Source organism: Microtus oregoni, unplaced genomic scaffold (assembly GCF_018167655.1).
Source record: "Microtus oregoni isolate MIOR12 unplaced genomic scaffold, Mior012 000005F_ref0000423, whole genome shotgun sequence".
Classification (NCBI taxonomy): domain Eukaryota; kingdom Metazoa; phylum Chordata; class Mammalia; order Rodentia; family Cricetidae; genus Microtus; species Microtus oregoni.
The window spans coordinates 25928925-25943798 of NW_024543064.1; the positions used below are offsets into that span (position 1 = coordinate 25928925).

The window sequence follows — 14874 nt, forward strand, 5'->3', positions numbered from 1 at the left end:
TCATACAAATCTCTTTTAAACTTTTAAAAATTACTGTTTGTTTTATTTTCATGGGCGTTTTTACCTGCATGTATATCCCTGTACTACATGTGTGTTTGGTGCTCTCAGAAGTCCGAAGAAAGTGTGTAATTGGAGACACAGACCATCGTAAGCTGCCATGTGGGTGCTGGGAATTGAACCCAGATCCTCTGGAAGGGCAGCCATAACCACTGTGATATCTCCCAATCATCTGTGTACATCTGTTTTTATTCATCTCTCAGGGATAACTGAAAAGTTACATTTGGCTGTATTATCTAGTAGCATTGCACTTTAAATTACTGTGTTTCATGTATCTCAGTGTAGACTGGACAGTGTTCTCCTTTGGAAGTTGTAGTTTTGTTTGTTTGTTTTGGTAACCTTGCTATTCCTTAAAATAACAAACACGACAGCTTTTTGTTGTTGTTGTTTTGTTTTGTTTTGGGATTTCCTTTTAAGGTTATCCAGTTTGAGACTCACAAATAGAAATCCCAGTATTCAAAACCTTTTGAATAATAAACGTACCCAGAAATTTTGTGGTTCTGAGCATTCTTAAGATTTTTCAGATCAGGGATGCTTAACCAATAATATTTGTGCAAATATTCCAAAATCTGGGAAAAAATGTGAAAGTTGAAATATTTTAGTGATACTGTTCATTTAGGGAAGGGTGTATTCAGTTTGGAGCAGTTCTTCAGTGCTTATAGTTTTATCTGGTGAATGTCTCTAATACTTGTATGTGACTAAAAGTGATCTAGAGCCATGTGCTGTGTTTGGATAGGTTAGGAAATTTGGTCTAGTTTTGTTTAAAGTTAAAATTGATTCAATAATAATATTGGTGTTTTTGGTGATTTACAATTTAAGGAATAAATTGAAGCAATTTATTATGGAACACAGTGATTATTGCTAGTATATTTTAAAGTTCTTTGTTCAGAAGTCAGGTGTGGTGCCACACTTCTTTAACCCCAGCACTCTGGAGGCAGAGGCAGTTGCATTTCTGAGTTCGAGGCCAAACCTGGTCTAGAGGGAGAGAGTTCAGCACAGCTAGAGCTACACAGAGAAACTGTCTTGGAAACTAAAAACAAAAATCAAAAACTAAACCTCCACCTTTGGACCGGAGAGACGGCTCAGAGGCTAAGAGCTCTTCCTGAGGTCCTGAGTTCAGTTTCCAGCAACCACATGGTGGCTCACAACTACCTAAAATGAGATCTGTTCTCCTCTTCTGGTGTGCAGAAATTCATGTAGACTAAACATTGTTTATATACTAAATAAATAAATCTTAAAAAACAAAACTCCACCTTCCCCTTCAAATTGAGTTCATGTATTCTTACAATATATAAGTAACTTTAGCCATTTGACCATAAAGATATGCTTTAAATTGAAACATCATATTATATGTAGTAAATACACATTATCACCTGTCAGTGTTCAATGAAAATAATGTAGAGGTATGTACTTTGTTGTGCTTACTTCTATATAGTTAATCTAGTAGATAACTAACATTGGATGATTTATTTAGTGACCTGAAGTTTAGAGAAAAACTATTATAGCCGTATCTTATATAAAGCAATGTTTAAATTGACTTTCACTACTATTTCTGGCAAGATTAATTTACTCAAAGTAGAGTTCTTTGTTTTTGCTGTTTTGGTTATAACGTGTGCTTTTAAAAGTGAATACTTAGGCTGTTGGTGGTGGTGCACGCCTTTAATCCCAGCACTGAGGCTGAGATAGAGGCAGGTCTCTGTGAGTTCAAGGCCAGCCTGGTCTACAAGAACTAGTTGCAGGACAACCTGGGCTGTTACATAGAGAAACCCTGTCTCGTAAAACAAAATAAAACAAAAAACAAGCAAACAAACAAACAATACTTATCCGTATTCTGAGTTTTCATATTCTAGTATAGGTACGTTCAAAATTATTATATGATTAAATTAAATTGAAAACAATAATTATTTTGCCTTTTATTTTTACCTTTCTTGTTTGCTGTTTTTTTAATTATGAAATAAATCTGATTGTCTGATATAGTAACTTATACATCCTTAATCATTTTAGGTGTCAGCAATTTCCAAGATGTCAGTAATTCTTTCATGAGAACCATAGATACTTCTTTAAAGATTTATCACTTATTTTAAAATTACCATATAAAACTCACATTGGTATACAGAAATATGTCTCCATACACACACCTACACACACACTCACATATATATATTCCCCTCCTCCTTTGGTTTTTCAGAACAGGGTTTCTCAGTATCTTTGGAGCTTGTTCTGTAACTTGCTTTGTGGACTAGGCTGGCCTTGAACTCACAGATTATCCGCCTGTCTCTGCTTCCTGAGTGCTGGGATTAAAGGTCATCACCACCCGACCCATGTATATATTTTTAGTGTGTATACATATAGGGGAAGTTATGTATGTGCACATACACATGTGTACAGGTGTTTGTATGCATATATATGCACATGAATAAAGGGCATTGAATGTCCTCCTCAGGGATTCTGTATACTTTCTTTAAGACAGAATATCCTGGGACTGGACAGATAGATGGCTCAGCGGTTAATAGCACTGACTGCTCTTCCAGAGGCTACAGGTTCAATTTCCAGCACCCACATGGCAGCTTAACTGTCTTTAACTCCATTTCCAAGGTATCTGATACATTCATACCAATGCACATAAAGTTAAAGAAATTGAAGAGAAAAAAAGACAGGGCTGGAGAGATGGCTCAGAGGTTAAGAGCATTGCCTGCTCTTCCAAAGGTCCTGAGTTAAATTCCCAGCAACCACATGATGGCTCACAACCATCTATGAGATCTGGTGCCCTCTTCTGGCCTGTAGGCATACACACAGAATAGTGTGTGTGTGTGTGTGTGTATAAACTACTCAAAGAAAAAGACAATGTCATTGACTCATTGACCTGGAGCTCACCAGTTACTCTAGGCTGACTGGCATTTTTTCCTAGGAATGCTCCTTTCCTAGGCACCCTCCTGTCTGGACTATTTTAGCTTTGGTGTTAGAAGTGCTAACCACCACTTTTAGCTGTTTATTTGGATTCTGGGCATTGAACTTAGGTCCTCATGCTATCAGGGCAAGCCTTTTACTGACTGAACTGTCTTCCCAGCCACATGGTTGGTTTTATATTTCTTTATATTCATGTTCATGCATGTTAGTTTCATCTGCATTTATCATATTTCTCTGTCCTTTTGTGGTTATCACTGATCTATCTGAAGACAGATTTTTCTTCCTACCTGTCAGAAATAACTGTTTCTGACTGGGGCTGGAATGGTGACTCAGCAGTTGTGAGCACTTGATCCTCTTGCAGAGAACCCTGCTTAAGGTCCCAGGACCCACATGATGAGTCATAACCATTTGTCACTCCAGGTCCAGGGGATCCAATATTGCCTCTGGCCCCCTCAGGCACCAGGCACGCAATGATGCACATACATACACAGAGACAAAAGTTTCTATATATAAAATAAAAATAAAAAAATACATAAAATAATAGTTGAACCATGATGCTTGTGTTTTTGCCTTACACCTCAAGGTTTTCAGTTTTTATCTGTTTTACTCACTCATTTAGTCTTCTATCTATTTTTATTCTTTACTCTCCCATTTCTATTTTTCTGGGTTTTTTTTTTTTTAGCACTGTTTATTTACCAACTTGTCTTCTCAGGATTTTTAATTTTGCTTTATCCTTTTCCATGGACAGAAGACCTTTCATTTCCTATTTGTCACTTGACCTTCCTCTCTTCCCTCTGTTAATGTACATAGTCATTAGAGCAGTACTGCCTCTTTGCTGCAAGGATCTCTGAGCCTCAGATGTGGAAACTGTGTTGTCAATGTATTAGTTCCTACTGGACACCACTCAGTCTCTTGTTCTCTACATTTTGATCAGTTTTGATTTTTTCCAATGATCTTTGTCCATTACAAATGGAAGTTTCTTTAATAATGTGTAAAAACTGCACTTAGCTGCAAGAATAAATATTTAGAATGCAGCTAGGGATTATGCCGGTGTAGTTAAGTGGCAGATGTAGGTTCTCATCTGAGATCCATGACTTCATTAGGCCCTGGTAGTTTTCTAGATTTCCAGTACTAGACATCCTTTTCTTCTTGTTGAGCCGGCCGTAAGTGCAATTAGATAGCTGCTTGTTACCACCAAATGTATGTGTGCCATTATTGAACCCTTAGGATTATCATGCTGAATTACATTTTTATTATTGTTTAATGTTTAGTTTTTTAATAAGAAGAACCTAAAAATTTTTTATATTAATTTCAAATCTTAGATAAATAATTTGGAAAATAATTTGTGGATTCTGTTAGATCACATTTTTCTTACGATATTCATAGAATTTTTCTGAATTTTTTGTAGCTTTCAGAATATATGTGATTATTTCCCTTTTTTCTGTCATAAGAATTGGTCTGTAAATTTATTGAGATGAATGAGAAATGTTTCTTCCACACCTTGATAGATGCTGGAGTGGTAGGAAACCTAGTCCTTAGGGATTCTTTCTTCATTGTCTTCGTTACTTTACTAATGGTTATATATTAAATTTTATTAGTTGTGGACATCTAAGTAACAATGCTTAACCCTTATCACATAGGACTGGGTAAATAGCTTATTTGTAAAATGGGGTGCCCTGTGAGGAGCCGAGTTCAAATCATCAGCACTGGGAAGGCAGAGAGTAGTACATGCTCTTAACTCAGTGGACAGCCAGTCTATCCGAATATCTTTAAGTTTCAGGTTCAATGAGAGACTCTGTTTTGGACGTGTGCAAGATGGCTCAGTGAGTAAAAGTACTGGCTCCAAAGATTTAGGACCTGAATTCATGTCCTGGAACCCTAAGTTCTCTGACTTCAGCCTTTGTGGTGTGCACATATTGAGTATACTGGCACATAAAAAACAAAAAAATAAAATGCAAAGAAGGTAGAAGGAACAATACACATGGAGATGTACACACACAAGATCCTGCACATAATATTTGAAAATAATTTCATATGTAATTGTTTTTTATTGAATACTTTGAAAATACAGATGATTTTAAAGAAGAAAATTAAAGTGTTCCATCTCCTCTACATTGAATGCAGTTTATCAGTACTCTTCATCTGTCCGGGTTTCAGCCAGGACTGGTCTGGAATTCAACTCACTGTGTTGACTGTGTGGCCATGTTTAGCCTTGAATTTGCAATCTTCCTGCCTCAGCCTCCTTAGTCAGCATTCAGAAGTAAACTGGCAAGAACCCATTACTCATGGCTCCATTCCATGTATTTTTTTAATTTTGAAAACATTATTGTTATGATACTTGTATGTAGTAAGTGGTATGTTACCTATATAAGAAAGGACTCAACGATCTCTAAATTTATTGAGGAGAACTTTAAACTTATTTCACAGTTTAAATTCCAGGGCTGAGAAATTGGCTCAGTGAGTGCTGTGTCAATTGTCAGTGTTCAAGGAAAAGCCATTTGGGCAGCAAGGTTCTCTAATCCTAGTGTGGCAGGGTTGGGGGTGGACCTGGGTTAATCTGTAGAGGTTGCTGGCCAGTCATTGAGATCCAAGTTGAGAAAATAAGTGGAGATGGATAGAAGAAGACACCAATGCATCTTTCCCCTTTGCTATAAGCCTGGTTATATTTGGTTGCTTTACACACAAAAGTAAATGTAATATCCTGGGACTTAATTTTATCTTTGTTATTATTTTAGAGACATTTTAAATCCAAAGGATGTGATCAGTGCGCAGTTTGAAAATAGTACCACCAGTAAGGATTTTTGCAGTCAGTCATGCTTGTCAACATATGAACTGAAAAAAAAACCCATTGTTACCATAAATACAAATAGCATTTCAACCAAATGCAGCATGTGTCAGAAGAACGCTGTTGTAAGTTACCTCTTTATTCTTGGGGGAATAAGTTTATTCCTTGTGCCTAGAGAACAGTGTTTGATTCTGTGTTTGTTGTTTCGGTGTTACTTTGTTCTTAGATTCGACATGAAGTTAATTACCAGAACGTGGTCCATAAACTCTGCAGTGATGCCTGCTTCTCTAAATTTCGCTCTGCTAACAACCTGACTATGAACTGTTGTGAGAACTGTGGTGGTTACTGTTACAGTGGCTCTGGACAGTGCCATGTGCTTCAGATTGAGGGACAGTCTAAGAAGTTTTGTAGCTCAATGTGTGTCACCTCATACAAGCAGGTATTTGATTGTATTTAATCTTGCTATCTTTTTCATTTCAAGGGAGTAAAACCTTTGGGTAGAAATTATTTTTGACACAGTTGTTTAAAATAATGAGATAAATATTTGATTATATTTTTACATGTAGATGGTGTTTCTTAAATGCATATATATTAAATGTTCTGAAATAGAGTTATTTGTCCCAATTTCTGTACATGCATTAAGAAATGCATCTTCCAGTCAGGCGATTGTGGCTCACACCTTATTCCCAGCTCGGAAGGCAGAGGCAGGCAGATCTCTGTGAGTTTGAGGTCAGCCTGGTCTACAGGCTGAGTTCCAGGACAGCCATTTGCTCAGAAAACCTGTCTGGAAGAACCAATAAGAAATACATAGGGTGTGGCTTTGGTTTTTGAGACAGGGTCTCATTATGCAGCCTTGTCTTCCTGGAATTTGTTATATGGTCCAGTCTGTATTATTTGCCTCCATCATGCCTCAGTTTGCCAAGAGTAGGAATTATCTGCATTTACTATGCTTGGCTAGGGCATGGCTGTTATTTCAGATGTGATTTGTATTTTTGAATAGTGATTTTAAATAACCCAAGCATAAAGCAGAAATACATCTCCTAAGGATAACCGGTCTTAACTTTTATTGTGTATCCTTCTGATCTTTGAAATATATTTTGATATGTGTGTATGTGTATTTATTTATTTTATTTTAATGAAAATGGTCCAGATTGTTTGTGTGTGTATGTGTGTGTGTGTATGCATAACATATTTTCTTGCAAATGGAATCATATAATTACAGTTGTAAACAAGAAAGTAAAAATCTTAGTAAAGAAGGTTTTTTATTTGTTGTTGTCTTTTGAGACAGGTTTTTCTCTGTGTAGCCCTGGATGTCCTGGAACTCTCTAGACCAGGCTAGCCTCGAGGTCAGAAATCCACCTGCCTCTGCCTCCTGAATGCTAAAAGAATTTTCCTATGAAATAGAATAAATGAGGGTTATTTGTTACTTTGTGAATTAGAAATTTGCAGAGAATAAACTGGATGAACTCTGTGATAAGGGTCTTTTATGCTGTATTGTGTTTTGTATCATATTTTACCAGTAAATTTTTGTCAAATGTTAGTTTCGTAATTGGGAGCCCCAAAGCAGTTGTTCTCAATTTGTGGGTCATGACCCATTTAGTTCGAATGACTCATGGTTCACCTAAGACTATTGGAAAATACAGATATTTACATTACGATTTCATAGCGGTAGTAAAATTAGTGTTAAGAAATAGCAATGAAAATTTTATGATTGGAGGTTACCATAACCTGAGGAACTGTATTAAAAAGTCATAGAATTAACAAAGGTTGAGGACTACTGTTTTAATGGGATGGTAAACGCTTTTATATTTTGTATTTTGCAGTGGCTTCTTGTTTATCGCATTTGCTGATTGGCCTTTCCCCCCCCCCCCCCCCTCTTTAATACATAGTGAATTTATATATAGTCCACCAAAATCAGGGAATAGTGTAGTTAGGTTTTACTATTGCTTTCAATTTTTTTCTTGCTCTCACAGTGTAGCACTGGGTGGTCTGGTACTCGCTGTATAAATTCAACTTTGTAGGGCTGGAGAGATGGCTCAGTGGTTAAGAGCATTGCCTGCTCTTCCAAAGGTCCTGAGTTCAATTCCCGGCAACCACATGGTGGCTCACAACCATCTGTAAAGAGGTCTGGTGCCCTCTTCTGGCCTGCAGACATGCACACAGACAAAATATTGTATACATAATAAATAAATAAATATAAAAAATTCAACTTTGTATTTTTAAAAATATAGGAATTTCACTTTAAATCTAATGTATAATTTTTGAAAGGGTTCAACTTTATTATATAATATATATTAATGTTTTTCTCTCACAAATGAAAAAATATAACAGTTTTAGAAGTCCTTCTTTTCCTGATATTGTGTCAGACACTAAAAGTTTAGTCATACTTTGTAAAGGCTCCAAAGCTACAGAGAAACCCTATCTCGAAAAACCAAAAAAAAAAAAAAAAAGAATGAGTTTTAAATTTTAATTTTGGAAATACTTCTTGTCTATTAAAATATGTTGGGGGCAAGAATTTAATATTCCCTGTCTCCCACTCTTTCAAAAATACAAGGGCCTGGCATGGTGTTACATATCTTTAGTCTCCAGCAGTTGTGAGTTAGAGGAAGACACATGTGAGTTTGTGGCTATTTTGATTTACATAGTGAGTTTCAAGCCATCTAGAGTTACATATTGAGACTATCTCCATAACAAAAACACAAACACCCTCCCCCCCAACAACAACAGCAAAACACCAAACCAAAGATTTTTGATGTACTGGGTAAGACCAGTCCAGTATGTTCAGGTACAATTTTACATGGGGAAAACATGGATTCTAGGTTGTTGTGTTTTGTTTGTTTTACCCTGATAAAAGCTATGAAAACTATATTGTGTTCAGGATTATGTAAAGTAAGATCAGAAACACTAATACAGATCCTGGCTTGTTGTAGATGGTTATTGCTGCCACTTTCTTTTGTTTTTTAATTTATTTAATCATTGAATCCAGTTCCTGTTTTGTGGGAAGGCATATTTCTGACATACAAATAAACCAGCAGATAAAGATGGTGTGATGGAAGTCTTGTGTACTGTGCACACGAAGAGAACATAGTTGGTGGGACTAGTGTGTCAGCAAAAGTTTCACAAAGATGAGTTCTGACTCATTTCTTTTAAATTAGGTTTGTGTTTGTAGTTCTGATCTGGGAATTAGAAGATATTCCAGATGAGGTGTATGTTAATAATGCATCCAGTTTAGTATCAGTTTTACAATTTACCATAGAAAGGGAAAACAATCTTAAAATCTCTTAGTTACAGCTTGAAGAGTGTTTTCTTAAGTGTGTGATGGGGTAATAGTATTTACAATTATTTTCTGTTGAGTCCTCTGTCAGACTCCTTGTTTACAAGGTCTGCCATCTTACTGCTTACAGTGAATGTATTGCTATTTGATGGAGAGGATTGATACTGTTTTTTCTAGTAAGTTTACTGATTTTCTTAAGTTAAAACTTCATTGCTTTTAAATAATAGCTCTTGTAGGAAGTGCTTTACACTTTAAAGCTAATATAAAGGAGAGTCGTTGTATTAGTGTAGAAAACAATCTTTTAAAAACAATGTTTATAATCAATTGTCAGATCTTAAATTTGCTAGATTATATCTAACACTTTTCTAATGAAATACATTAGATATATGAAAGCATAATGTATGTTTCCATGATGTATGTTGCTCTGTGAAACGCTTTTCACTTTTGTGTGCATACATATGTAATATACAAACTCAGAATTTCAGAATAACATACGTTCCCTTTGTGAAGCTTTTTACTGAAGATTGTAATGGTGATCATTTGGAAAACTACTGATTTAAAATACTTCATGAGTAAGGGGGAAAATGCACCATGCAGGGCCCTGGGATTGATTCCTAACACCACACATAATATTTCAACAGAGTTAAGTTTAAACATTTCAAAGAATTATGCCTTATGAATTTAGTAAAAATGAATGTTGTTTTATTCTGTTACTAGAAATCAGCCAAAATAACACCATGTGCGCTTTGCAAATCATTGAGATCCTCAGCAGAAATGATTGAGAATACCAATAGCTTGGGGAAGACAGAACTTTTCTGTTCTGTTAATTGCTTATCTGCTTACAGAGTTAAAATGGTTACTTCTGCAGGTAATACTGCTTTCATAAACTATAAAATGTAATAGTTGGGAAATTAGTTACTACTTTTTTGCTGACCCAAATTTTTGTCTAAATTTAGTTGATTTTTAGGGCAATTATATTTCACATTTTTATTGTAAAATATTACCTGTTATCTTATTTATTGCTTACCTATTTATGCATCCCCCTTACTGAATGGATTACAGATTCCCTCTTTAATGTATCTTCATTGTCCACATCCAATATATTTCAAGATCCATTTATTTTATAATTCCAGGGTAGATTATGACTATTTAAAAACTTAAAACTTTTAAATGTTCAGTTAGTTTTTGATAGATGTGGCATGATTGAGGTTAGCTTCAGTTCCTATAGCTTAACCTAAAAATTGAATTTTTGTTTATGATACTTAATTCCTCATAGGTTCATGTGTGACTCATAGCTTTTACTTTCATTTGCTAAGGTGTACAAGTTCAGTGTAACAGTTGTAAAACCTCAGCAATCCCTCAGTATCATCTAGCCATGTCAGATGGAAGTATACGCAACTTCTGCAGCTACAGTTGTGTGGTAGCTTTCCAGGTAGGACTTCGGGAATCTTCCTCTTCTTCAGTCAGTGACTCACCTACTGTAGTAGTACAAACATACTGTACCAGGGTTGTCTGTTTCTGTTTACAGCTTTTCAGCTTAGAAGTCACTTAACTGTCCTCCATAAAATTAAATCACTGTTGGGAGAATAGTAGTTTTGAAGATTATTAGATTATTTTTCTCTATAAGTGAGGCTTGCCCCATTCAGTTTTAAGGTGTTCAATGCCAAGGAAGCTAGCTTGTTGCATTACTAGAGCCTTGCTTGGCATACATAGGGGCATAATTCCTATTTCTTCAACAAGTGGTTAAAGAGACCTATTTTTATTGTTTTACTTTTTCAGAATTTGTTCAACAAACCAACTGGAGTGAATTCTTCAGTAGTGCCCTTGTCTCAGGGCCAAGTAATTGTGAGCATCCCTACAGGTTCAGCAGGTTCTGCAGGTGGAGGGAATACTCCTGCTGTGTCCCCCACCTCCATCAACAGCTCTGCTGCAGCTGGTCTCCAGCGGCTTGCTGCCCAGTCCCAGAATGTTGGGTTTGCACGAAGTGTGGTAAAGCTTAGGTGTCAACACTGTAATCGTCTTTTTGCCACAAAACCAGAGCTTCTTGACTACAAGGTAAGTGTGAGCTTATAGCTGCTATGGTTGCTTGTGTACATAGGAGTGTAAGGGGGAGGATTGTGAGTTTAAAATCAACTGTGGTTCCTCACTGTGAACCTCTTTCTACAAAATACAAAGGAAATAGAACAAGAAAGTATAGATTCATAAGAGTTTGAATATAAATGGTTATGTCTGTAAATATATTTTTATTTTCTATCTTAAAATTGTACTGTTTGGGTATTTTGTTTTTGAGACATGCTTACTGTGTAGCTCTGGCTGGCCTGGAATTCAGTATGTAGACACTCGCTTTAAATTTCGAGAGATCTGTCTGTCTCTGCCTACTGAGTGCTGGGATTACAGACATGTGCTGCCTCATGGCCAACTTCATACCCTGTATTTTTGAAGGATGAAAATTTTCATAACAAACTAAATGTCTAATTACTACTTAATATTTCTTTACAGGGTAGAATGTTTCAGTTCTGTGGCAAGAATTGTTCTGATGAATATAAGAAAATCAATAATGTAATGGCAATGTGTGAATATTGTAAAATTGAGAAAATTATAAAGGAGACTGTGCGATTCTCAGGTGCTGACAAGTCATTTTGTAGTGAAGGTAAAAAGAAAAGTCATCTTACTTTAGCATTGGTCATGGTTTCTTTTTTTTTTTTTTTAATATTTATTTATTATGTATACAATATTCTTCCTGCATGTATGACTGAAGGCCAGAAGAGGGCACCAGACCTCATTACAGATGGTTGTGAGCCACCATGTGGTTGCTGGGAATTGAACTCAGGACCTTTGGAAGAGCAGGCAATGCTCTTAACCGCTGAGCCATCTCTCCAGCCCCCTGGTCGTGGTTTCTTAAGTAGTTGTTTACGGATTACCGTGCCAATTTATCTTGTCGGTTTATCTTTTGTACATGCTTACAAAGTCTTTTGGTAATTTGCTGTTTTTATGTAGTCTTAATTTTATATAGTTATTAAAATGACGTGAAAGAACCCCAAGTACAATGCAGAAGATGGTAATACAGAATGTTTGACCTCATTAATTTGGAGAACTCAAAGACATTTAGGTACTCATATCAAGATGGACATTTTTAAGTTCTCATGACATCCTAAATTTGTGTTTTTGAATATAAATTGTTTGACTAGGAATATCAAAAGGAAGTTAAATTGTTTTCTTTATTTAGATGATGTGTATGTTTAAGAATGGTTCAATTGACTGTAAAATGGCAGTGTTATCCTTCTTGATCTGTGTAACACAAAATAATTACATTTCATATTACAACCTAGTGTATTTTCACATTTCAAATAAAGCACAAGCTTTATGAAACGTACTATACATGACATATATTTCAATCCACACACACACAGTTAGTTTTGATCTTTTAATTGATTTCTTGACCTGCCTGGTAGGTCCCAGGTATGAAGATACAGTGCTATTATAAATTCTTTAAATGTAAGTAATTATTTGCCACATTATTAATTTTATCTTTCCTGACTTCATAGGTTGCAAATTGCTTTATAAACATGACTTGGGGAAACGCTGGGGAAGTCACTGTAAAATGTGCAGTTACTGTTTACAGACATCTCCCAAACTGATACAGAATAATTTGGGTGGAAAGGTGGAAGACTTCTGTTGTGAAGAATGCATGTCGAAGTATACAGTTTTGTTTTATCAGGTAAAAAAATATCATTCACATGTCTGTGTTTGGGGAGAATTAGCATTAGCTTTTCTTAATTTCATGTACAAAGAATAAATTGATTATTAAAATGTCTTTAATTTTAAATATTTTGTTTCTTCGCAATTAGTACAACATGTGGGAGAATTTTCTATAGTAGATACAGCTGACTTATGGCATTAAATATTTTAATGATTTTTTATTTAAATAAACAAATTTGTCTTCTGTATTGTGAAGAACAGAAACCTTGCTTAAGTTGATTTTTTGAGGTTAAGACATTGCTGAAATAGTCTCTTTTTAATTTTTTTAATTAATTAATTATTATTATTTTGGGGGGGGTTTGAGACAGGGTTTCTCTGTAGCTTTGGAGCCTGTCCTGGAACTAGCTCTTATAGACCAGGCTGGTCTCGAACTTAAAGAGATCCTCCTGACTCTGCCTCCCAAGTGCTGGGATTAAAGGCATGCGCCACCACCGTCTGGCTTTAAGTTGATTTTTTTTTTAAAAAATTGTTTTTATTAATTTTTACTTTTGTTACATTGATCTATTTTTGTGCACATATGTGTATGCCTGTGTGTCAGTGTAGTTACATGCATGCCTTACACATGTATGGAAAGAGGTCAGGTGAGAACATGTTGTTCCTGGAGATAGAACTCAGGTTATCAGACATGGCAGTAAGTGCCTTTACCTATTGAGCCAACTTGTAGGATCAAAACTTTGTTTTTAAATTGCTACTTACTGTGTGTTCACTAATAATATAAGTTGGTTTTTTTTTTAATGATGATCTCCCCTCCTTTCCTTGTGTAGTTTTTTTAATATTTATTATTTATACAGTGTTCTGTCTGCATGTATTCTTGCACACCAGAAGAGGGCACCAGCTCTCCTAACCGATGGGTGTGAGCCACCATGTGGTTGCTGGGAATTGAACTCTGGACCCCTGAAAGAGCAAGCAGTGCTCTTAACCACTGAGCCATCTTTCCAGCCCTTTAAGTTGGTTTTTAAAAAGTGATTTTTTTTTTAATGATGCCATTGGTAGAATTGTAATGCTGCCTCAGTGGCTAAAGTCATTGCTGTACAAGTGTGACGACTAGAGTTTAGATCTTCTGCACTCACATGAAAGCCCCCATGTAATTCCAGTGCTTGGATGCTGTAGCACGAATAATAAAATCTCAGAGCAGATACTGGAGTTCAACGTGAAAATCAGAAAAGCAAAGCAACCAGACACTTGTTCTTACCTCTAACTTAGACTGAAAATGGATGATCCCGCCTTCACAAATCATCAGACTGAGACTGAGAGTGAGACCTGTCTCCTCTTATTTTATGTTCCTCTCTAGTGCTGGGATTAAAGGCATGCACCATCTTTGCCTGGCCTCTATGGCTAACTAGTGTGGCTGCTGAAATTAAAGATGTGTGCAACCACTCCCTGGCCTGTATGGTTAACTAGCATGGCTGCTTTGCACTGATTTTCAGACAAGCATTATTTATTAAAACAAATAATATACCACTATAGGATGCAGAGTCCTTCAGAGCAAGCCTAGTACTAATTGATGAGCTCTGACTTCAGTTTAAAGACCACTGCTTCAGTGAATAAGATGGAGAGTGATTGAGGAAGGACCCTCTTGCCAATGTCAGTGTTGGGCCGCCACATGTTTGCCTGTGCACATTCTAAAATGTCCAACCACATGTACTAGACTTACACACATACACACACGTTTTTAAAAAATCATTATTGTAGAAACATTCACCATTTTAGTGTAGTCGGGTTGGGGTTTATGATTTAAGTTTTATAAATAAATCAAGTATGTTATCTTGTCAGATTAAAAATACCCATATATGGGAGCCTAGTCTGTTTGGATCCACACCTTCCTAGAATGGAGAGGGGGGCTTGGACTTCCCACAAGATAGGGCATCCTGACTTTTCTTAGGACTGGAGAAAGAGGGGGAGAGGGAGTGGGAGGGAAATGGGAGGATGGGAGGAGGTGGAAATTTTAAATCAATCAATCAATAAATTTAAAAAAAATAAAAAAAAAATACCCATATAAACAAATAGCATGTTAAATTTTGAAATTAAAAAAAAATCTGTAAGTTAAGTTCTAAATTTTCTTACTTGTTATTCTGATTTATTCTGTCAGACT

The 14874-nt window shown here is 36.0% G+C and overlaps 1 protein-coding gene across 5 annotated transcripts in view; it reads left to right on the forward strand.

The window, feature by feature from the left end:
- Positions 1-14874, forward strand: part of Zmym4 (zinc finger MYM-type containing 4) — a 118801-nt gene that overhangs the window by 56937 nt on the left and 46990 nt on the right. For 4 of the 5 annotated variants that reach the window (XM_041652012.1, XM_041652014.1, XM_041652013.1 and 1 more), the window contains 7 exons: positions 5700-5874; positions 5976-6188; positions 9741-9891; positions 10340-10455; positions 10803-11078; positions 11523-11673; positions 12569-12741. In XM_041652012.1, coding sequence (XP_041507946.1) covers positions 5700-5874; positions 5976-6188; positions 9741-9891; positions 10340-10455; positions 10803-11078; positions 11523-11673; positions 12569-12741 — 1255 coding nt within the window. The remainder of the gene's footprint in view (positions 1-5699; positions 5875-5975; positions 6189-9740; positions 9892-10339; positions 10456-10802; positions 11079-11522; positions 11674-12568; positions 12742-14874) is intronic. The other variant, XM_041652015.1, reaches the window with a different exon arrangement.